Genomic DNA, 25092 nt, shown 5'->3' on the forward strand with positions numbered 1-25092 from the left:
GAAGAAGGCTCACTTAGCCTGGGGGATCCCCTTATTGCCTCTAGGGAGCATGAGGTCTTAAGGTACACCCTCAGGGTGGGGGATGTGAAGCCAGAAGACCTGGGTTAGAATCCCACCTCCTGTGGGCTCTAGTTATGAGCACATCACCGCCCTGACAACCTCAGTTTCCTCCTTTGAGTGCTGGGGTTAACCATGCCTGTGAGCTTCCTGTACCAGATGAAACCACTCCCTGGAGTACCCAGGCTGACCTAGTGGCTCCATAGACGGCAGCCTGCCCAGCCCAAGCCTAGAAATACACAAGGGGACAGAGATGGGACGAAGTGTGTGGCAGTCTCTGCATTTTGGTGGAAGTCACAGTCTTCCAGGAGCTGGGACTCACCTCAGCGCCCCTGCTTTCCAGGAAGATCCAGTCTGGGCAAGAGCAGAGCTCAGAGTGGACAGTGAGGCCTCAGGCCTGCACCAGCAGAAGTTAGGCCCCCAGGCGCCCCCACCCCCACACCACACTGCCTTCCTAAGTCTTCTCCATCTCTAGAGATGGCTGGAAGGCAGCCAGGCAACAGGAGAGTAGAGGGGCCTCCAAAACACGCCACCCCACAACCTGCCCAGGGGAGGTAGTCACTGCACCCAGCCCACCCTCACCCCTTCTTACACTAACTCTACAGACTGTATGTCCCCCTGGAATCCGAAATATCCCATGGGAAAGTAACCAGGATATGTGTATGGAATCTGAGACATACGGAGAGGACGCCTCTTGCCCACCGCCATCCTTACTCAGCACCAAGTCCCCACAAAAGCCCGAGACTGGGAGGCAAGGGCAATTGTCCTCATTCTGTTATTCAGATATGGAAACTAAGGCACATGGGGATTTGCCCGAGGGTGCCAGCCAAGCAGCCCTGGCCCCTACACCCTCTGGATCCAGGGTGCGGCAGGTGAAAGGTCTGGAAAGCACTCCCTCACAGGGCAGAGTGATGCAGACAGCAGCCTCTCTCTGGGCTGACCCATTTCAGCTTCTTTTGGGCCCAGCTACTGCACAGACTGGTGGCTGTAGCGGGAGGTCTCTGACTCTGGCCAGATTCTTTGTCTCTAGAAGGAAAGTGGGGGTATAATGCATGTGCTGGCTCTGAGGTTTATTCCTAGAGCACTGGACCCCGAAGTGGCCATCACAGCCTCCTGCAAGGCACAGGGCAGAGAACATGACTGATGCCTGTGAGAGCCACGGTTTCACAGGGCACTGGCCTTGGCTACGGGGGCCCTGCTTCTTTCACTTCTAACCCTGGCTTCCTTGGGTCCAACAGTTCTAGGGCTGTGGTCACACCTTGTAGGTCCCAGGAAACTCCTGTCTGGGGCTATTATACAACCTTGGGCAGACGGAAAGGCAAAAGTATATGCACGTGCATGGGCCTGGGTAGCTCCTAACCACGCCAGTGGTGTCACCTGCAGATTTCGCCATCACTGTGTGTCATGCCTTGAACCCCAAACGTTATAGAGCAGGAACAAAGGCTGTGATGTGGGTTCAGACTACCCTCAGTAAATTTCATCCCCTCACCAGCCCCAGTGCCATCCACATAGTGGGGCCCAGGGGGGGTGACCTGAGGTGTCTGGAACTGAGGTGTCTGGTGCAGGATTCACCCTGTACTATAGCCACTACTCATCTCAGCCAAGGAGCCAGCAGGGTGACGCCGCTGATGTCTTTTCAGCGGTAGCTGGGGCTGGGCCACCTCAGGCAGCAGCAGCATCCTGGCTGAATTTGGATCCCTGCACTTGGAATTTTTGCACCTCACAGAACTCTCTGGCAAGCCGGTCTTTGCAGAAAAGGTGAGTTTCCCCTCGCTCTCTCCCCAGGCAGTCACCCCACACCACAACAGAGGGGCAGAGGGTGAGTGCCTGCAGTCAGGGTGCACAGGACCCCCAACCACCCCTCTCACATGTGCCCAATGCCAGGCGGCAGGGAGGGGAGCAGAAGCCACCAAGCTCTGCCAGGGAGGTCTGTGCTGGCGTGTTGGCTGGGGGCAGATCTGTGAGCTGTGAAATCTGGAGACTGACAGAGCCAGGCTCCTCGTACTGGCAGGAACAGGTGGTGGTGTGCACACATACCCTTTCCAGGGACATTTAGCTTTTCCGTGTGTGAGATCTGCCTGCCTTTGCCTCCCAGGGGCCCGTCTGGCTCGGGCTGGCAGCAGGCAGGCAGAGTGGTTCCTTATCACTGTTCTCGGCTGCCCAAGGCTACATGGGTGCTGAGAAGTGGCATCCAGGTCACTGCCCAGGCCTGACAAATGCCCATCCCTGGCCCTGAGAAGCTCTCTGGAAGGGCTATGGCCAAGGAAATGTCTGGATTCGGGTTTAACCCTGAATCTAAAGAAAGGCAGTGTACACATAGGCCCCATCTAGAACCCCCCCAAGAACAGCATTTGGGATCCTGCTGTCTCCCTGAGATGGCTTCACACCTCCACCTGGTGGTGCTATCTTGTGTCACTAGTTGTTCCCAGAGCATAGTGACCACCCCACACACACACACACACACACACAGCTGGAAGGAAACATGTTCTGGGCCTCTGCTTGCCCCAGGCCCCGGTGTCTGCTCGTTCACACACACAGGAAGCCCAGTGCTCCTTAACACCAGGTTTGGGACCACTGTGCCCTTGATGTGGGACTCCACCAGGGTAGAGAAGCTCAAGACAAGCTTCACACCCTCTTGATTGGTGTCTGTGGCCTCCTCTCGCCCCCATCCTTACCTGTCTGGGATGTGGTCGGTCATTCTACTCAACTGAGTCCAATCCCACAGCCTAGTGCCATGCTCAGTGCCATCCGAGCTCTCTGACCCTTTGCCCAGCCCCAGGCTTTCTGTTCTCATGACTGGATTCCCCTGGGAAGCCCTGGCCACCTCAGGAAAGGGTCCCATGAGTGAGTGCACACTGACGTTTGCCATGTCCTGGGCATGTTTTATCTTAAGCCCCAGAAGACCTGGGGGTAGCGGGACTGCCAACCCTAACTGAGAGGTAGAGGGTGGAATGAACCAGAGAGGCTAAGTAACCTGCCCAGGGTGGTCAGCAATGGACTGAGAATTGGACCAGGGACTTTGCAGCCTTTTCTTCCCTGGACAGATCAGTGTAGCCAGCTGCCCTGTGCACCTCCAGACTCCTCGTCCCTCTGTCACTCTCCATTTGCATACTTAAGCTATTTCCAGGCCCTAGTGACATCACATCACACCTCCCGCAGAGGAGATTATTAACAGTTGGCAAATTGGCCCAGATTTTTACAATGCCCTGAACCCTCCAGGGTAGCTAATACAGCCTGCTTCCCTAGGCCCCACCAGCACAGGGAGTCCAAGAATCTTCCTGCCCCTCTCATGGTCCCTGTTACCTTAAAGAGACATGAAGTCCAGTGAGGCAAAACCAAGTGCCTTTGAGGAATAGGAAAGCTGATGGCTCAACCCTCCCAGCTGCCCCTGCCATGCCAATTATTCCATGAGCAGGCGGCAGTATGGTCCTGGGGACTTGCTCTCCCAGAGGGTCCATTTCTAGCAGGCATCTAGAAAAGGTTCTCAGTTGCATCTCTCAACATGTGCAGTCCCCAGGGCTGCAAGCCAAGCCTCAACTAGTGTCACATCATGCATACCCTCCAGGTTTGTATTGAACTCAATGGCTTGGGAAGCAGAGACAGGCGGATCTCTGTCAGTTAGAGGCCAGCTTAGTCTACAAAGCGAGTTCTAGGACAGCAGGACTGCACAGAGAAACCTGTCTCAAACAACAACAAAGCAAAATAGCTACTGCCACTGATCTGAAACCCCCCACCTAGGCAGGCAGCCTAGGATAGGACTGTCCCACGCAGAAGCAGTCAGCAGAGAGTGGGTCAGGCCCCACTCAGCCCCATCCCACCATGCTCTGCGTGTGGGCACAGAACCTGTGGTTCTTTCACCATCTCCCCTCCTCCTCCACCAAACACACATCAGAAAGCTTTAACCCCCACGTGCTGAACCAATTCACTGGATCCTCATGGGTGGGGAAAGAGCAGCTTCTTCGGGAAGTGACCGTGCCTGGTGTTTCTCACAGGTCAAAAACATCCGCAAGGTCCTCAGGAAGATTGACAAGCCCTTCGGCCTCTACCCCAACTTCCTCAGCCCAGTGAGCGGGAACTGGGTGCAGCGTGAGTACTGCCATCACTGCTCCTCATCCCATGGGTTCCCATTCAGGCTTCTTGAGCCCAAGTGGGCACTGGCTGAGAGCCAGGGACAAGCACCAGCTCCTGAGTTCACCAGCCTGGATATCCGATTCCTTCCAACATTCCTAGCGTCTGTCTTAGTTAGAGCTCCAGTTGCTGTGAAGAGACACCATGGCCACTCCTATCAAGGAAAACCTTTAATTGGAGCTGGCTTATAGTTTCAGAGGTTTGGTTCATTATCATCATGGCGAGAAGCGTGGCAGCATATAGGCAGACATGGTGCTGGAGGAGATGAGAGTTCTAATCTGGATCTGCAGGCAGCATGAAGAAGCCGTGTACCACACCTGGCAAAGCGAGAGCATAAATGAGACCTCACAGCCTGCCTTTACAATGGCATCCTTCCTACAGCAAGGCCACACCTACTCCAACAAGGTCACGCCTCCTATAATGTCACTCCTCATGGACCAAGCACTCAAACACATGAATCTATGGAAGTCATTCCTATTCTTTTTAAAAAATATATATATATTTATTTTATGTGTATGGGTATTTGGCCTCTGCACATATATATGTACACAACATGCATGTCTGGCATCATGGATCCCCTGGAACTGGAGTTACAGACAGTTATGAGGTCCCGTGTGGATGCTGGGGATTGAACCCGGGCCCTCTAGAGGAACAGCCAGTGTTCTTAATTGCTGGGCCATTTCTAAGCCCCGGCATTCAAACTGCCACAGCACCCACCTCTCACAGCACCTCTGCACCCTCCTCTGTGTCCCCAGACTGGAAGGAATGTCCCACTTAGAGCTGTCACTCAGCAGTGACTACAGGGATGACCCTGTGACATCCCCTAGTCACTTTGATCTGGCTTTCCACTTCTAGTTTTGATTTAGACAAAATTTTAGGCAAGGACAAACTAGGCAGTGACCTGACACTCTCTCCCCACTGTACCTTAAACTTACCTGAATCAGTCCTGGGGGTTTCAGCTTTTTGTTTGTTTAAGAATTTAAACCTGGCTGTCCCAGAACTCACTTGTAGATCAGGCTGGTCTCAAACTCAGAGCTCTGCCCAACTCTGTTTCCAGAGTGCTAGAATTAAAGGTGTGTGCCACCATGACCAGCTGCTTAAAGACGTTTTATTTGAGATAAGGTCTTCAGGTAGCTCAGGTTGCCTCAAACTTATTAGGTAGCCAAGGCTGGCCTTGAACTCTTGATCCTCCTTCCTCTGCATCCCAAGTGCTGAGATGACAAGTGCGCAGCACCACACCTAACAACTTTTCAGACACACAGCTGCCAGTTTCCTGTGGGCATAATTCCCAAGTCCCACCCAATGACACAGACTGAGAAGCAGGCTTGACTCGTCTCCCTGCTGTGCTCACGATGGAGGGGCCAGGCTCTGCTAGAGGCAAACTGCTGCTCGACTCTGGCCTTGTCTCTAAGGCTCAGCCATATGGTCACTCAGCAGGAACTGGTGTGTGGTCTGTCTGTCTGTCTTCCAGTTGTTTGTATCCTCCTGGATGTGTCTGCCTTCTACTTGTGCTACATCCTTGTGTGCGCTCATGTGTGTGTGTGTGTGTGTGTGTGTGTGTGTGTGTGCGCGCGCGCGTGCGCGTGCGCACGCATGTGTGCCTGTCTGTCTGTCTCCCAATTGAACTACACCACAGCCCCTTTCAGTCCCAAGTCTTGGTTTCTGGTGAAAAAAGAGAATTGGGTGAATTCATTCTATACCAATAGGAAGGTACTTGTGAATAGCAGTCAAGGCTAAGGCTGCAGGGGTCCTCCAAATGTGATCTAGATCATCCCAAAAGAAAGTGATCCAGGCAGGGCCTGACTGGCCTCCAGAGACTCCACATAGCATCTTCCGAGGCTTTTCCTCCCCAGCCGAGCCTCTCCCTCAGCAGGCCCAGAGGCCCAGGGAATTCCACCCAAGAGTTTCGTCATGATGCCCTCACCACACACAGCCTCTTCTTAAAAATCACAGAAACATGAAATTCTCAACCAAAACACATGTCGAAAGAGGGAACAGAGACTCAAATTACAGGTTATGACCATTGGCGACAAGGGCTTAAGAACTATGGCAGCTTGGAGTGGGGCCTGGCAGCCTGGCATGGTGCAGCAAGCCCCTGAAGAGGCCCAAGAAGCGGCTTGCTGTCATCACCTCTCCCACCACACAGGGAATCGGTTTCTTTCCAAGTTGCTGCTGGGACCTCGGATGTGGGCAGTCAGTCACGTATATGAGACTATTTCATGATAATATCAGATGAGTCCATGGCCTGCTGGAGAGTAGAGGGAAGGCTGGGCCTGCTGGGCCCATCAGGGCTGCCTCCTCCTGCCTTCTGCCCCTGTTCATCTGAGGTTCTCTGGACTTTGTTGGTTTCTTTGATGTGATGGATTCCCAGAGGCAACAGGCTCAGGACAGCTACTGACATCATTTGCAACCACAGAAATGACAGGTGAAGAGGGAAAGAGTTAGGGCCATAGCTCAAGTCACCCAGCCTCTGCTCCTGTCTATTTCCCACTATCCTCAAACCTGGCTTCAGCCTCTCAGGAAACCCAACCCCGTCTGCAGGGTAGACTATGCTCAGGATAAGCCACTGGCTCCAAACACACACACACACACACACACACACACACACACACACACACACGCCACATGGACTCACAAATATATACAAACTCACACACACATACATACACACGGACCCACAAAATACACAAACACACACATACACAGACATATGCCACATGGACCCATGCATATGCACAAACACACCGCACACATACACATACCAGACCCAAAGACATAAACCATACAGATCTACATAAACACACACACACACATGGACATATGCCACCCCACATACACATATACACAAACACACCACATGTACATACCACACACATGCACACAAACATATACCACACAGACACATGCATATATACAAACACACCACATACATACCACAAAGTCACACACATATACACAAATATACCAAACACATACACCCACACCAGATACATACATATATGTAGACATATGCCACACAGACATACACAAACACACCTTACACTCAGATATACACCACAGACTCACACATATAAACAAACATACGCCACACAGACTTGTACATAAACACAGCCAAAACACACATCACACACATACACACAAACACATCACACAGACCTACACAAACATCACACCACACACATACACACAATAAACGTATACCACACAGATCCATGCATACACACAAACACCGTGTGTGTGTGTGTGTGTGTGTGTGTGTGTGTGTGTGTGTATGTGTGTGTACTGTACATACCACACAAACAAGCCACACCACTGCAGCACAGCCCCCATCACCTTGATCTGCACAAATGAACTAAGATTTCCAAGGGTGCTCTGTGACTGCAGTCTGACCTGTAACTTGCTCTTACTCCTCTTCCCCAGCCTTTCATGAAGGGCCAGCATTCACTGCTGGGTTCTCCAGACAGGAATCATACCTGTGAATGGTCTGCCACCAAATAAAGATACACACACACACACACACACACCACGCACTCAGGCACACACAGAGACACACATACGCATGCACACACACACACACGCATATGTATATACATATACACTCATATGTATTTCCCAGTATCTTATTAAGTTATAACTTTGTAATAGAAAAGGAAAACGCAGACTAAGAGGAACTCCAAACTGCATGCATGAGCCTGCAAAGCCACTGGGGAGGAGCCCAAGGCGTGGCTGCCCTCCTTGGATTTCCATTCCAATAGCTTCAATACAGAATAATCGTTCTTCATTTATTTTTAAATCTCAAGTGATTTTTAAAAGAAAATCAGCCCTTCACAATTAATAACCAGGGTCTTTGTCATCATCCTGCTAAGGCCAGATAGACTGTGGCCCTGAGGACCCTGTGCAAGGATACAGGACGCTTGGCTCAAGATCCCCTGTTCCTGCTTGGGTCCCTTCAGCCCACCCAAGTTGGATTGGGTGGCAGCTGACCAGATGCTGGCTCCAGCGCAAGCCCAGCTCGGGTCACAGAGGTTCGGCATTTGAGCCTAGCCAATGATAAGTGTGCTAATTCTTTTTGTCATCTTTTTCTTGCAGATCATGTCTCAGTTGGAGGACTTGGGGACAGTTTTTATGAATATTTGATCAAGTCCTGGTTGATGTCCGCCAAAACAGATACGGAGGCTAAAAATATGTACTACAAAGCCTTGGAGGTAAGCGAAGTTTCCAGCTGTCTACTGTGTGGGCAGCCACCAGTCCTCAGGGCCCTGCGTGCTGGGAGAGGCCACAGAATGAGCAAGGAGCAACAGGGAAGATGTCCCCAGCCACATTTCACACAATACCTCCCCAGATTCTGGAGACATCGGTGTGTTCCTCCCCCATGCTCAGAAGCCCCGGCTCAGGCAGGTCAAGCCATTTGTCCGAGGTCTCATAGGAAGTGACAGTCTGATTGAGAAAGCTTAGTTTAAGCCCTCCTCCAACAGTCTCTGGACTTCAGCTAATGTGTCAAAGCCCAAATGGCAGCCAGGAGCCCTTGGGGCTCCAAAGCGAGATCGTCAGCTGTCATTCTGTAAACCAGAGGTGACACTTCATGAGAGAGAGGGTAGCATCTGAGATGTGTGGAACATGCCCTTCTGCTTGTTCTCTCCGTGTGAACACAAGCTGAGGTCCAGAGAGAGGAGGACACTTGCCCAAGGCCACACAGCACTGAACTAGCAGAGTTAGTGCTGCTCGCTGCTGGTCTCTTCATGGGGTGTGGAGTAAAGAGTGGGTCCCTCCAAAGAGGAATATTCAGAACTCGGGCCAGCTGGAGCTGTAAATGCCTTTGAACCCAATTGGTGGAAAAGCACATGGCAGGAGCTGCAGAGATGGCTCAGTGATTAAGGGCACTGGCTGCTCTTCCAGAGGATCTGGGTTCACCTCCCAGTACCCACATGGTGGCTCACAACTGCCTGTAGCTCTAGTTCTAGGAGATATAATGCCATCTTCTGACCTCCCTGGGCACTGGCCCCCACATGGTGCACAGACATACATACGGGTAAAACACTCATAAAGTAAAAATAATAAATCTAGCCGGACAGTGGTGGTGCACACCTTTAATCCCAGCACTCAAGAGGCTGAGGCAGGTGGATGGATCTCTGTGGGTTTGAGGCCAGCATGGTCTACAAAGTGAGTTCCAGGACAACCAGAGCTGTTACACAGAGAAACCCTGTCTCAAAAAACAAAATTAATAATAATAATAATAATAATAATAATAATAATAATAATAATAATAAATCTGTAGATAATTTATAAGAAAAAGCATAGAGAAGACTCTTGGCATCAGTTTCCCCATGAAGTTAGTTGGATTCCTTGTCCCATTGCCTTTCTCTGGAATACTACCTTGGATCCTTTAAAGTAAGCTTGTTCCCCTCTGCCCTGCCTCTAAATCAGTTCTGCACACAGCAGCCATGGGGCTGGAGGGGTTGCTCCTCTCCTCTCCATCTCATCTCCCCTAACCCTTGGAGTGAATCCTTTGCCCACTGGGTCCTGCCTGATGGGGACCCTGTCAATCATTTGGGCTGTTTCACTTCGCTCTTGCCCCTCTGCTTCCTCAGGTGCATCAGGCTGTTTCCACCTCAGGACTTTTGTATGTGCCGACCCCTCTACCCAGAATGCCATTCAAAAGCCAGGTCCTTTAGACTGACCAACTCTTCTCTCATATAGTGCCAGAATGACTTTCCCAGCCTATCACATGCCCAGGCTTATTTATTCTCTTCTTCATTTGTAACAGAACCAGAAATGAATGCTTACAAACATTTGCTGACTTAATCCTCGCTGGTCTTTCCCAAATACACTATGTGTTCTCTCACTGACAATCCTGTATCCTTGTTAACCCCATAAGCCTCACTCCTGAGACAGACTGGCAATGGTAGACACACAGTAGCTGTTATATGAACAAGTAGGTGCTGAGTGATAGATAAGAAAGACGAGTGGGTGGTTGGATGGATGGATGCGTGGGTGTGGGGGTGGATAGACGGGAACAGCTCCATCGAGAGATTGAGGGATGGATGGGTGAGCTGGCAGATTGATATAAACAGTTGGATAGCTAGATAGATGGGTGGACAGGAAGACGGGTAGATGGGTAGATGAGTGGGTAGATAGAAATGTGAACAGTTGGGTGGAGAGGAGGTTGGGTGGAGAGATGGACAGATGGGAATATGAGTGGATGGGTAGATTGGTATGGGCAGCCAATGAATAGATGACGGGACGGACAAATGGATGGTTGGCCTGATAGATACATGAGTGGGTGGATGCAGGAGTGGATTGATGTGAACACTTCACACAGTCAAACAGATGCATGAGTGAGTTAGTGGGTGGATGGGTGGATAGAGAGATGGACCCGTGAATTGATGAGTAGCTGGGTGGGTGAGTTGGTGGGTGGATGGGTGGACAGAGAGATGGACTGATGGATAGCTGAGTAGATGGGTGGCTGGGCCTGCAGCTTGACGTGAACAGTGGAATGGATGGATCCATGCATGAGTGAGTTGATGGGTAGATGGGTGGATTTAGGTATGAATGGATAGATGGGTAGATGGCTGGATTGATGAAGAGATGAATGGGAGATGGGTGAATTAATATGAGCAGGGAGATGGATATATTGGGGGAGGGTAGACTGGTGTGCACAGTTGGTTAGATGCATGCCTGGGTGGATGGATGGTCTCTAAGCATTGTTTGATGGCGTGAGTCTGCCTGGAAGCGGTAGTGCTTACAGAAACACACTGCAACAGACTGCTGGAGCCATGGACCTCTTAAGCTATGGACTCTGCCTGGCTCCCTGGTGCCAAGCCCTGTCATGAAGCAGTGCAGCTCAGCTCACTCCATCCTGGCCCTGTCTGCCCTTGGATTTGGCCAGTGTCCCCTGTAGGAGGATAACTTTCTTCTCTTCCTGCAGCTCTCCACAGAGTAAACATGAAGTTAACAAGTGCACTGCCTTCCAGCCCTTAGGGCACACTGTGACTGTAGCTTCAAGGGGAGAGATGGCCATGAATTATTAAGCAGTCTGGGAGCCTCAGAAAGCATGGCTGAGTAGAGAAAACTTGCTCCCACATTTGATCTTCTGTAAGGAGCCTGGGGCCGCAGACCCTGAGTGAAGGGCAGGCCTCTGTCAGGACTGGGGCTTTGAAAAATATTCTAGTGGTTCCCAGCCTTGCCGGCATGTTGGAATCACTTAGGGGACTCAGACCTCTTCTAAGGCTGTACCCTAAAAATGGTGCCAGAACCTCTGGGGTGGCCCAAGGATGGTTCTGTGGAGCTTCCCAGCGATCCGTGTGTGAGCAAGGGAACCTGCAGGCTCAACCTGGGTCCAGTTGGGATGTGTGGGTGGGTTTGGGACACCCCATAGACATGCCCTTGAGACTCATAAAAGGAGGGCACATAAGGAAACCAAGGAGGGCCTCGTAGCTGTGATCTCCTACTAGGTCCCTGTATTAGATCCACCTTAAAGTTAATGAAACCAAGACTCAAAAAGACCTAGTCACACCACAGCAAAAACCAAGGCAGGATTAGGGGCCTGCCTGATGCTAGCCTTGCAGTTCGTGCCTTCATTGGCTGGTTACAAGTCACTTGGGTCCCTGTAAGAGGACTCAGGTGCACTTCCCAACAGGCATAGGAAGGAACTGGCTGGGACAGCCACCAAGCCAGGTCACAATGCCCTCTCCTTCAGCCTCATCACCATCCTGTGTGTGAGCTTGCATTCCCATTCTATGGATGAGCAAAGTGAGTCTCCAGAAAAGAGGGAAGCAGCTCAAAGGCATCCAGACCTCCCCCGAAGCAAACTCAGCCCCTCCGTACCGTGTCTGTGGCTTTAGGCTTTAGTCTGGGCTAAGCAGATGGTTCTGTCTGTAAAGTGCTTGCTGCACAGGGTGAGGACCAGAGTTCCTCCCCAGAACCCACATAAAGAGCCCAGCATGGTGGCACGCACTTGTAATCTCAGGGCTGGGGAGGCAGAGATGAGAGTCCTGAGTGGTCTCTCTGACCAGATAGTCTAATCAGCAAGCCCAAGATCCCCAAAAACCAAGGTGGACAGCTCTTGAGAAATACCTATGGCTCACCTCTGGCCTCCACATATATGTGCACACATTATAAACATGCCCACACATGCACCAGAGCATACATACACATGCACATATGAACACACACAGAATGAAGCCTGGCTTCTATGCCCACCTGGCTTCTAGCTCCACCTGGCTTCTATCTCCACCTCTACTTGTCTTTATCGGAGTGAGAGACACCAATCCGTAGTTTCCTCAGAGAGGCTGTTCCTCAGCCTGGGACTCACCCAGCCTGTGGGAGGAAGTCTAGAAGGTGTTGTTTCCCAGCCCTGTGGCATGGCATCCTGGCATCTCCCCATATGTCTGTTTTATCACATCCAACACATAGGTAGGTTTTGGGGCCCTGGATTCACCCCGATGCCCACCCCCTGAAGTTGCCCAGATGCCTGCCCCCTGCAATGACTCTTAAAAGACCAGCTGCTGGGACCCCACTCTCCCCAGGAGCCAGTGCTAAGCCTGGAGCAGCCCCGCCTAGCAGCTGGTGGCACTCCAGGCCTCAGCACGCTCCCCCACATGGAGCTGGTACCCTAAGCAAGGCACCTCATCAATCCCTTTCCATCTGCCACTCAGCAAGGGTCCCGAAGTCAGACCCCCAGCCCTGGTTCTGACAGGCAAGGAAAAGGAAAAACAGATCCTGAAGCCAATACCATCTTCATGTGCCAGGTCCTGGCTGGTGGCTGATGGCTGTGTCAAGCCACACTCAGATACAGGGATAAAATCACTGAATGTGATCATGCTCCAAGAGCCAGGAAGTGTCCTAAGAGGGCTGACCCCTCCAAGAACCACAGCCTGCTAGAAAAGGCCTTCCAGGGCTCAGAATACAGGGAGGGGTATACACAGCCAGAGGCGAGAGCCTTCTCTGACCTCTTCAGCAAAGCAGAGCATCCATACTTTCATCTCATACCCTCAGTTTATCTCTTCCTGACTGCTGATCACAGTCATTCCTACGTGCATTTGACAGAGACCTCTGCACCCAGAGCTAGGCCCATCCACAGTGCTTCTGTGTTCCCAGCCCTTGGCCCAAAAAAGACTCCAGCCCTCTTGGGATATCCAAACCGGGGTGAGCATGAATGGGGAAAGGCCAGTGAGGCTGGGAAGGGATGTGAGTAGAGGGCAGGAGACGGACTGCAGAGGACTCATGGCAGCATTTGTTGGAGACTCCGATGCAAAGAGACAAAGCTGACAGAGAGAGCATGGAACCTGCCCAATGCCACACAGCAGACTGATAGAAAAGAGATTTGAACTACAGAATGTGTGCCGGGGAATCAGTCTAGAAAACCAGTCACTCCTTGGGGTCTGGATCAGGGTGCCTTTAAGGCCTAGTGGGGCCTTCTTCCAATGGTACCAAGAGTCTATTGTGATTGCACAAAGGCCAATAATGTGGCCCAATTCATTTAAGAGTAGGTTGTGGGGCTGGAGAGATGGCTCAGCAGTTAAGAGCACTGGCTGCTCTTCCAGAGGTTCTGAGTTCAATTCCCAGAAACCACATGGTGGCTCACAACCATCTACAATGGGAACTGATGCCCTCTTCTGACAAGCAGGCATACATGCAGACAGAGCACTCATACTTAAAAAATACATAATTTTTTTTTTTTAAAAAAGAATGGATTGGTGAGCACTGGGAATGGAGGCAGAGGACCAGTAATGTTTCCATGGGTCTTCAGCTAAAACCAGGACTCACAGGCCTATGGAGGCCAGCTCTGGGCCGTGTAGACAGCACCCAGCTTCAGAGTTCCTGGGACTTTTGGCAGAAGGCACTCCAACATCATGAGTCAGTTCTCAGGAGCCCCTTTCTACTAACGAGAGCCTGCAGCGCTAGCAGAAGGAGCGGAGCTCCCGTGGGCGATGAGGGTGAGCAGATCCTCCCACGCCCAGCACGCAGGGAGAAAGCACTGCTGAAGCCCTGGACAGAGGTGAAGATCACTTTCTGATGAGACACAGGGCCTCCCTCCCACAAAGATGCTTAGCCACAGGAAGGCTGGGAACTCCAGTATGGAGCCCATACAGGCCAGCAACCTTCGGGCCAAGCCCTTCTAACACAGGCTGTAGTGGAGAAACAGCTTCATTAATCTTTATTTTATTCACTGTGATTACTGTTGGATCTGGGAACCTGACTCAGGTGGACCAGTTTGCACAGCAGGCTTTTTTACCTGCGAGCCATCTCACTGGTCCCCAGTGTAAAGACTGTTTAAGTGTTCTTTAAAACACTGATTTTCCTTTAACCTTTAATTTTTTTCTTGTTTGTTATTTTTATTTTACGTGTATGGTGTGTCTGTGTACCATGTGCATGCAGAGCCTGCAGAGGCCATGTGAGTTCTGGGAATGGACCTAGGGATTCTAGAAGAGCAGCCAGTGCTCTTAACCTCCGAACCATGTCTCCAGCCACAAAATGTAGATTTAAAAGGCCTGTGTTACATCCTAGCTCCCAGAAGGACCTCCCACTACAGGACTCTGCAGAGAAACCCTGCCAGTTTCCTTGTGGCTCACTTGTGTCTTCAATTCTCTCCTTTCCCGCCCTGTGCGGTCCTCCCCACTCTCAGGCCATAGAGACTCATTTGGTGAATGTCTCTCCTGGGGGTCTGACCTACATTGCTGAGTGGCGAGGGGGCGTTCTGGATCACAAGATGGGACACCTGGCCTGCTTCGCAGGGGGCATGATTGCCCTTGGTGCCGAGGATGCCAAGAAAGAGAAGAGGGCCTACTACCGAGAGCTTGCAGCCCAGATCACCAGAACATGCCATGAGTCCTATGACCGCTCAGGTAACCCTGCAGAGGAAAAGGTAGCAGCCGATACCCAGGCCAGACACCAGGAAGCACTTACCATAGCAGCAGAGCAATGGAGGTGTGGGAAGCTCCCCTGGGAAGTTACTAGAATCTGAGTGTGAGGCGTGCAGTCTTGCCTTTGATTGTGTCATGTCCAGCACTGAGAGGTGTCACTACTGACATACCCCCTACCCCCACCCCACCCCTGCACAAATGGAGAAACTGAGGCCACCCGTGGCAGATTAACAGCTGAGCCCTACAAATCCCCTGCCTGCAGGGTACCTCTGCCTGCCCTTTGTACTCATGGGACTCTCACCCCATGTCAGACGGCGCTTTGATTCAAGACCACCGACAAGTTTAAGATCTGTTTCCACACACCTGGCACTTACCAAAGCCGTCAAATAGTCAGTCTAGTGGTGTGAGCTGCAAGCCTCATTTTTATACTTGGTGAAACAGTCAGCCCAGAGAAGGGGAACCAACTTAGGGAAAGTTCCTCCGAATGTGAGTGGCTGAGCCTAGCTGAGAACCAGACCCTGAGACACACACACACATACACACACACACACACACACACACACACACACACACACACACACCACATTGTGCCCCTCTAAAAATGTACTTCCCAGCCTCAGGAGCTGCCTCTCGGAACCACAGTCCTAGCCTTGGGTGGATGAGAGACTCCAGTGTGCTCTGAGCCTCCGTTTTCTCCTGTGTCCAATGGGGAGAGCAGTGTGCAGCTGCCAGAGCCATGCCAGGTCCACGAGCCAGCGTCCAAGCAGCCCTGCAAGAGGAGAGGAGGCTTTGATGCTTCCCCGGGCTGGAGCTGGTTCCAAGTGGGCCCTGGGAAGTCACTTTCGTGCTGGGCCTGAAATCGGGCCTCCCATTCTTTTCCGGCACTCGCTGGGCCAGGGCCATAAACAAATGGGAAATCTCAGGAATAATAAAGAGCTGTTTGTCGGGACAATCATCCAGGGCTGTAAAAGACAGCCGCTTAATCGAGCATATTGTCCCAACCAGCCTGGCTCACCCGCTGCCGGCTGTACAGCCACTGCCTCCCTCACCCCATTAGGAACTTGGCAAAAGCACTATTTCCCAGTGACAGAGCCTTGGTGCCATTTGAAAAGGCTGAGTGAGGGGTCAGGGCGAAGAGGCTGAGCCTAGCTGACCCTTCTTCTGAGGCGATAAGCCTCCAAAGTGCCAAAAGGCTCCCACCCCAGGGCCTCATGGGTGCCAAGGCCAAGCAGGAGAGGACATACACAGTCCATGACTCACTGTGTGGTCTTGAACAAAATGCTTAGCCTCTCCGATCCTGTTTCCATATGTGTAGAGAAGACTCGCCCTTAGCAAAAACACAGAGAAGCATGAAGGACTGTGATCATATAAGGCACCCAGTGGAGCCCTTGAAATCACAAATGGTGGTGGTGCTGTTCTTTACAATTTTGGTTCTGCAGAAAACAAAATGGCAGCAGACAGCCCCCACACAAAACCTGGACCCCCATCAAGGCAAGCGCTTGCCCTCGGCCAAGGCAGGTGCTTTCCCCAGGCTCCTGCCTTGGTTCGGGTTTCTCCTGAACCTAAAACACCATGAACAAAAGCAACCTGATGAGGAATTTATTTCGTCTTACAGCTCTTGGGTCATGCCCCATCACTGAGGGAAGTCAGGGCAGAAACCTGGAGGCAGAACCGGAGCACAGACCATGGAGGAACGCCACTTACTGGCTTCTTCCCAAGGCTTGTTCAGCTTGCTTATACACCCCAGGACTACCTGTCTGGGGATGGCACTGCCCACCTTGGGCTGGGCCCTCCCACATCAACCACCAATCAGTTTAATACCCCACAGGCTTGCCTCCAGGCCAACCTTATAGACACAGTTTTTCAATTAAGATCCATCACCCCTGCTTTGTCTAGATTTGAGACAAGTTGTCAATAACCAACCCTGACCCTCCCGTAGTTCTGCTCAGTGTTCTCTCAGGTGGTGGTGGTGGTGGATGTGTGACAGGGATGGAGGCACTGGTGGCACATAGGACAACAAAGGATCTGGGAAGGCCTACAACCCCAACCTTTTTGTGGGGAGAGGGTTGAATCAGGGTCTAAAATGTAGCCCTCATTTGCCTGTAACTCATTATGGAGACCCAGACTGGCCTCAAAATCAGAGAGATCCGCTTGCTTCTGCCCCTGAGTGCTGCGATTATAGGCGTGTGCCACCACACCTAGCTAGCCTGCTGAATTCTTCAAGCTTCAACAAACTTGAGGCTGTGGAGGCGGTGCCAGCTTGGTGCAGCCCCAAGAGGCAATTGGTAGGCCTACCCCATGCCAGCATTCGGCCCTGGCCCGCTAGGCATCCAGGTGTGGCTTAGACAGGGCCCACAGGAGCAGGAAGTAAGGGTTCTGATGATTCTTGCTGATCTGTCCCCACAGACACCAAGCTAGGGCCTGAGGCCTTCTGGTTCAACTTCGGCCGAGAGGCAGTGGCCACACAGCTGAGCGAGAGCTACTACATCCTGCGGCCTGAGGTGGTGGAGAGCTACATGTACCTATGGCGGCAGACACATGACCCCATCTACAGACAGTGGGGCTGGGAGGTGGTGATGGTGAGTGCCGGGCAGCAGGGGTCCCTGGGAAGCCACTGGCTCAGCAACTATAGGAAGCCAGCCGGGCTGTCCTTTGGCCAAGGGATAGGATGGTTGTTCAAGAGGCTATGGAGCCAAGAGCACAGCTCTGGGAAAGCCTCCCCGAGGCAAAGCTGAAGTTACTAAGGAGGGCACAAGTGTCTGTGACCTTGGGGACAAGTCTGGCGGCCACCCCTAGTACCATCTAGCTTCTATGCCCTGGCCCCAGAGCTTGAAATACCTCCTTTGAAACAAGTCCAGCTGTCAGCCAGCAGCTTACCCTGCTCAGTCTCTAGCCACCCCCAAAACCCCTGGTCTTCCCTCCATTCCAAGCACTAGTTAGAAACCTGGCCCTCCTAGAGTGTCTTAGTCACTGCTCTACAGCTGTGAAGAGACACCATGACCAGGGCAACTCTTATAAGAGAAAGCATTTACTTGGGGCTGGCTTACAGTTTCAGAGGTTTGGTCCATGATTATCGTGGAAGGAAGCATGGCTGCTGGAATGATGCTAGAGAAGTAATTGAAAGCTACATCCTGAACCAGAGAGAGAGGGAGGGAGGGAGGGAGAGAAAGAGAGAGAGAGAGAGAGAGAGAGAGAGAGAGAGAGAGAGAGAGAGAGAGACTGGGCCTGGAATAGGCTCTTAAAACCTCCAAGTCCACCCCCAGTGACACACTCCTCTAACAAGGCCACACCCACTCCAACAAGGCCAACACCTCCTAACCCTTCTCAAAGAGTCCTACTCCTTGGGACTAAGCATTCAAATATGTGAGCCTGTGGGGGCCATTCTTATTCAAACCACCATATCGGGGTAGCTGGCAAAGACGAGGGTAGTGCTTCCAGAAAATTCTCTAATGGGTGCTACCTTCTCTGTCTGTCTTCCCACAAGCCCCTGTGCTCATGCCAACAAGGAGTCACCTGCTTTGGGGACAGGCTCTCCTTGTGCACACTCAGGGTGGGGCACTGCTTCCCTGGAGCCCTGGCTTTTGACCTTCAAAGGCCGAATGCTTTGTGCACATGTGCATCCCCAGAGCCAGTGGTGGATATAGACAGCAGCAGCAGCAGCAAGCACGGCGGGGGCCCCAAAGGCAATGCACCTGCTGCCTCCCGCTGTCTGAGTCACAGCACCCTATATAAGGTTGGGATCAAGAGGTCACTGAGGCAAGCTAGAATTCTGATAGGAGTTTAACCACACAGACAGAGGGGATTGCCCTGTTAGAGGATTTTGAGAAAGGGGAAAGCCCCACACCACACAGTTTATAAGTAGACCATAATATGCTCTTGCAATCAGATTTCTAAGTGGCAGGGAAAGGGAAAAGATCCATTTTGCCTTTTGTGACTGCAGCCATGGCAGGTGGCCTGTCATCCAGAGCAGGGTGCCTGGCCCACAGACCCTACGATGTACAAAACTGCATTCCTGTGTGGTACAGGACCCACACATCCATCCTGACACAGAGGCCTCAGCCCCAGGCTTCCGAGTCTGCTCTCTGGATCCCAGTGACCCCTGCAGACTCCCGGCAACCGTTCTTTCTTGACCTCATCATCTCTGTGGTGAAAGTGTCGATCACCTGGTCACCCAGGTCCCTGGAAGGTGGAGAAGCCTGGGTTAGACTCGGACCAGGGAATTGCTCCGCTGCTTGAGAAAGCATCAGGGAAACTCAGAGTGGGCCAGGGTAATCTGGGCAGGCTGATCCAGGAAGAAGGACCCGGCCTGGACTCCCAGATGGATAGCCAGGGGTTGGAATCTGTGTTGTTGAGCTCCAGCCACAAGGCATTCCTCCCCATACTAAGGCTGCTCCCTTCCCCCAGGCCCTGGAGAAATACTGCCGAACAGAAGCTGGCTTCTCAGGGATCCAGGATGTATATAGCATCAACCCCAACCACGACAACAGGCAGCAAAGCTTCTTCCTGGCTGAGACGCTGAAGTGAGTACAGCTGTTCCTGGGTCAGGCCAGTGGCTCAGGAGTCACAGAGAGGAAGCCCATGTGGGGTGGAGGCTTAGGGTCCACAGGGCTACACAGCAGGCTGAGCTCTGGCGAGGCCTAATTTTTCCTCAAGAGCCCCAGCACCGACCACAGAGGTAGTTGCGCAAACCCCTTCACCTGGTCCTTTGCCACTCAGCTCTTCAAAATAGTCACCTTCCACGTGACATTGATACTGAGCACCACTGGGGCTGTGCCCCTGTGACCTCTGCAGGCCAGCTTGGAGTGCGTGGCAGTCTCCTGCCTGCTTTGGGTGTAGTCCACTGCCCTACTCTTCTTGCACTAATAGTCCCTTCCAGTTAGGGTCCACACCGGAAGCTGGGGTCCCCAGAGCCTGGCTGTGTCACTGCTGCAGGAATTTAACTGTAGCTTGGGAACCAGGAGTCTGTGCAGGTGCAGACCCTGGGCCGCCTGACGAAGAGCGAGAGGAGGGCCAAGTCTGCAGGATTCACAGCAGGGCAGTCAGGGAAATGAAGCCATGGGTGCGGGCCGGGATTAATCAGATCTTCTGACCCCAGAGCTCCGAATCCCTGTGCTTCCTCAGCACCAGCCCTGGAAGGTGTGGGTGGGCGTCCTGTCCTGTGGCCCTCGTCCTCCAGACACTGACCACTCTCTCACCCTGCCACACAGATACCTCTATCTTCTGTTCTCTGAAGATAACATGCTGTCATCGGAGGACTGGGTGTTCAACACTGAAGCCCACCCACTGCCTGTCAATCACTCGGACAGATCCAGCATGGCTGGGCACCACCACTGACCAACTGACTGCACACCCGTGTCTCAGGGATGCCTCTACTTTCTTGGGATCCGGGACCGTTCTCAGAGGCACTGAGGACAGAAGGCCCATCGTGGGCAGACCCTGGACGGATGTGTTGGACAGGCGACTTCTTTTCCTCTGTGAGGAGACAGGAGCTGGTGATGCACCAGCATCAGGCCCGGGCTGTGGTCCCCGGCGCCCACACGTTCCTTTCTGCGGGGGAATTTCTGCGTCCCCATACTTGCTGTCATAGGGCCAAAGGACTGGAGGTTTGCGTATCCACCCCCATGTATTTGATTATCTTCCTTTCTTGGTTTAGGGAGTTGGTTTTGCTTGATTTTGTGTTTTTCCCCATTTTGAATTTTATGACGATTATAATTTTCAAAATCATGCACCTTCTAAAATGGTGTCACCTAACTCAGAGAGACCTTAAGTGTTTGCACACGTGCACTCTTACCCGTCTGTTTTTAATGCCTCTCACCCAACACTGACTGTTTTATCGTATGTCTCCTATTTTATCATTTGAGGAGGTGCCCCCCCTTTGATTTGGTTCCAGATGTTACAAATCACTAATGCTATTTTCATTACTGTAATGGAAAAACATGTGAAGTAGAATAAAGGAGTTTATTGAATAAGAAATAAGATTTGAACTCATTGCCCACCAGTGGCTCCTGGGAAAAGTGTTACACCAATGTCATGAGAAACAGTCACCAGCCGTGGGAGCTGAGGTGTGATTTAGTCAACCATTCCCGCCTCTATAATGCTCCCTTCAATTGGCCTGAGTAGATCCAGGAAGTATGAGGCCAGCCCTTTAGGTAGAGTTGGGTCTGTACTCTCAGATGAAGGAATGGAAGAAGCCCAGAGAGGTGAAGCTGTTTGCCTGAGGTCACACAGCAGAAAAAAGGCAGAAGTAAGCCTTGCTTCTGGGATCTCCTGGCCACTCCTTCCTTTGTTCATCTGCTGTCATTCAGCTATGCTTGATGAGCACCTGCCATGACCAAGTGCTTCACTTCAGACCAAGGACAAGGCTGAGGTGAGATGGTCGCTGGCCTGCAGTGAGGGGACTCAGATCAGATGGTACTCCCAGGTCAGCGGAATAGCTTCAGCTCATTGGAAATACCAACAAGGAGACATGAGGTTGAGCCAACAATAGTCAGGCCCTGGCTCAGGGGTTAGGGACAATAGGTGACTTTTAAGCCATGACCCAAACTTAAGTAAGAGCTACAGGAAAGGACATAGTTGGGTGAGGTCTGCCAACCCAGACCCCCTTCCCACCCTCCTTGTGCCTACCTCTGATGCCCTATGAACCCAGAGGCCATCTGCATAGCAAGGAGTCCACATCACTACACTGAGGTGCCAAGGTTTCCTTTCTAGCCCAGGGCCCTTTACAGCCTGGCCACAGCTGAGGTAATGCTGAGTCTTTCCCAGCCTCTTGGTCAGGTTATGCTTGTCAGCTGGCCATCTAAGTACTGGAGCTCTGAGCCTGAGGACTGCCCCCCACCCCCAATTGTGTGAGCCCAGGCAAGTCACCTCACCTCTCTGGGCTCTTATCCATCAGCATAAATTCAACCATTGAGATGCTCCTGGTACCCTGTGGTTCAGGATGTACTGCCTCCTTGTTCCGGAGGCTCAGACACTCCAGCTCCTCCTGAGCAAAGCTGTGCAACACACAGTCCCTGTACCAGGAGCCCCAGCCCTCAGAACATCAGTCACACTTTAATCAAGTGTCACAGAACAGGGTCTCCTGCTGCCCACAGCACACACTTCAAAAGAAAAGGGAAACTCACCGCACAAACTCACTGCACAAACACTGTAAGACAATTAAAAAACCAAGATAATTAAAAAGAAAACACAGCCACTATCCCGCTCTCTGGAATGAATACTGTTATATTTTCTTCTAGACCTTTTTCTATGAATATATAGAATATATATTTTACAAACATGGTATCAGCCTAATGCAAACTGTTTTCTTATAACCTGCTTTTGCGCTTAACTATATATTGTGAACCTCTTTCCATGTCAACAAATATACACGTATGTCAGCACTTGTCCTGGTTGTGTGGTTTTCCACCGTGTGTCGTCTCATGCTGTGTGCATCTAACACCCTGATGCTGGGCATTTGGGTTTGTGACTTTGGGGGCTCTTAGTTAAACAACAACAGTGTGTATTGCATTGCCAGTGAGTGGCTCCTGGAATCTTGGGAACAAAGGAACTGATAGAAGTCTGGAGAGAGATAGCTCAGTGGTTAGGGATACTTACTGCTCTTCCAGAGAACTCAATTTTTTAAAAAATATTTATTTATTATGTGTACAGTGTTCTGTATGCATATATCCCTGCAGGCCAGAAGAGGGCACCAGATCTTATTATAGATGGCTGTGAGCCCCCATGTAGTTACTGGGAATTGAACTCAGGACCTCTGGAAGAGCAGCCAGTGCTCTTAACTCCTGGGCCATCTCTCCAGCCCTCCAGAGAACTCAGTTTGATCCCAAGCACCCATGTCAGGTCCCAGCTCACAACCACCTGTAACTCTAGCTACAGTGGATCTGTTCCCTTCTGGCTTCTGCGGGCACCCCCACACATATGTCAGACTCACACACACACATACACATACATTATCTTAAAAAAGAAAAGACAGCTGGGCAGTAGTGGCACATGCCTTTAATTCCAGCACTCAGGAGGCAGAGGAGGGTGGATCTCTGTGAGTTCAAGGCCAGCCTGGCCTACAGAGTGAGTTCCAGGACAATCAAAGCCACATAAAGTAACCCTGCTTCTTAAAAAAAAAAAAAAAAGAAAGAAAGAAAGAAAAGAAAAGAGAAGAAAAGAAAAAAGGAAGGAATAAAGAAAGAAGAAAAGAAAAGAAAAAGGATTTGGTAGCCAGGGGTCCTACAAGAACCAGGGTGGCTTTTTAGGTCCCCAACAGGATAGCTGAGCCCAAAGCACCCAGATCCTGTTCTGTCTCTGTCTTTGTCCCACTAGGCTTGGCCTGGGTGCCAGCTGGCCCACAGCAAGGGTGGAAAAGCATCGTGATTGGCACATCCACCAAGGCCTGAGCATCAGATGTTCATGGAGGACATGGTGAGGTTCACTCTTATATAAGGGGCCTTGAACTGAGTGGTAGAGAGAGCAGGTGGTTCCATTTGCCTGCCTTTGTCCAGAATGGTAAAGGGCTGTGAAGAACCCCCGGCCTCTCCTCCTCACACCCTGCCCAGCTCATCCCTGGGCTGTGTCAACTACAATGTCTCTCCCTCCAAAGTCCCCAAGCTCCCCCTCAGGGCCATGTCACATCCTTGTCCTCTGTCTTTCTGCTGGGAGCGACTTGCAAAAATGACTATTTTAACATCCTTCCTCCAGGAAGGCCCTTGCAGGTGGTGAAATATCATCCTTCCAGCACAGAGCACCATACCAGGGATAAGAGATAAGGAAGGCCTGAGGCAGCCATAAAAAGACAGGCACTGAGGATGACTCAGACCCAAGAGGCAGGAGAGAGCCTGTGGCAGGCCCCAGGCTACCCTTCCCTACGCAGTCTGCACCTCCTGCACCTCACCAACAGCTCCTGGCCAGCCTCTCTCGGGAGTCCTCACCACTTGCCCAGGTCCTGAGCCCTGGAGCATCATGGTAAGCAGAGGGCAGAGTCTGGCCAGGTCCCCCCATCAAACCGCGTGCATGTGTTCAGACAGCCAGACATGCTGAAGAGGGTGCGCAAAACTGGTGGTTGGGGAGATGTCTTAGTTGGTAAAGGGCTTGCTGCACAAGCATGAGGCCCCGAGTTCAAATCCCCGGTGCCCACGTGGTGGCCACACTGAGTGGCACCTATCTGTAATCCCAAAGGTGGGAGAGACCCTGCCTCAAAACTACAGTCCAGTGCAGGCTGGAGAGGTGCCGGGGGCGGTGGGGTTAAGAGCGTATACTGCTCTTTCACAGGACCCAGGTTTGGTTATCAGAACCTGTGTCGGCACTCCATAACTGTCTGTAACTCCGGCTCTACATAATCCAGTGGCCTCTCCTGGACTCCTTGGGCACCTGCACTCACACGTACCCACACACATACGCACATAAAAATAAAATAAAAATTTTTCACACACACACACACACCACAAAGCTAAACTGGGGATCCTAGGGGAACACTCTGAAGCCAAGATGGTGTTCTCACACTAGGGATACAGATCAGTCCGTCACACAGCACTATCTGCACTTGTGCCTGGCCCTGGGTTCCATCCCCAGCATCCACAAAGAAATGAGCTGCTTTCTCATGCTTTTGCTTTGGGAGGTGGGAGTCAGTGTGGCATGGGGCTGCAGCTGTCCCTGTGCCTGCACAGAGCTGAGTGGGCCCCTGTGACTAATGCTTACTCACTGGCTGCTGGTGGCAGAGCACTGTGATTGCTCAGCTAGAAACATGCTTGGCTTCCTAGGTTTGGAGCGATGTTTATACCTGCTCAGCCTGGCTCCTAAATCAGAGCTTCTCAAACTAAATGTGCACACAAAGCACCTGGGGACCTAATTAAAGAGCAAGGTGGGAAGATAGCTCGGTGGACAAAGTGCTTGCCTTCCAAGCGTGAGTACATAAGTTCAGATCCCCAGAACCCATGTAAAAAGCCTTTCTCAAAAGATAAGTTTGGGGCTGGAGAGATGACTCAGGGGTTAAGAGCACTGACAGCTCTTCCAGAGGTCCTGAGTTCAATTCCCAGCAACCACGGCTCACAACCACCTTGAA

General features: G+C 51.7%; 1 protein-coding gene across 1 annotated transcript in view; it reads left to right on the forward strand.

The window, feature by feature from the left end:
- The window catches only part of Man1c1 (mannosidase alpha class 1C member 1), a 140404-nt gene extending 117978 nt beyond the window's left edge, over positions 1-22426 (forward strand). Inside the window, exons 6-12 of the mRNA XM_027399656.2 lie at positions 1698-1815; positions 4050-4143; positions 8275-8390; positions 14810-15029; positions 17454-17626; positions 19452-19567; positions 20255-22426. Of these exons, the coding sequence (XP_027255457.1) occupies positions 1698-1815; positions 4050-4143; positions 8275-8390; positions 14810-15029; positions 17454-17626; positions 19452-19567; positions 20255-20381 (964 nt within the window). The 3' untranslated portion in view covers positions 20382-22426. The remainder of the gene's footprint in view (positions 1-1697; positions 1816-4049; positions 4144-8274; positions 8391-14809; positions 15030-17453; positions 17627-19451; positions 19568-20254) is intronic.
- Positions 22427-25092: the final 2666 nt, after the last annotated feature.

The sequence above is a fragment of the Cricetulus griseus genome, chromosome 2 (genome assembly GCF_003668045.3).
Source record: "Cricetulus griseus strain 17A/GY chromosome 2, alternate assembly CriGri-PICRH-1.0, whole genome shotgun sequence".
In the NCBI taxonomy this organism is placed as follows: Eukaryota; Metazoa; Chordata; class Mammalia; order Rodentia; family Cricetidae; genus Cricetulus; species Cricetulus griseus.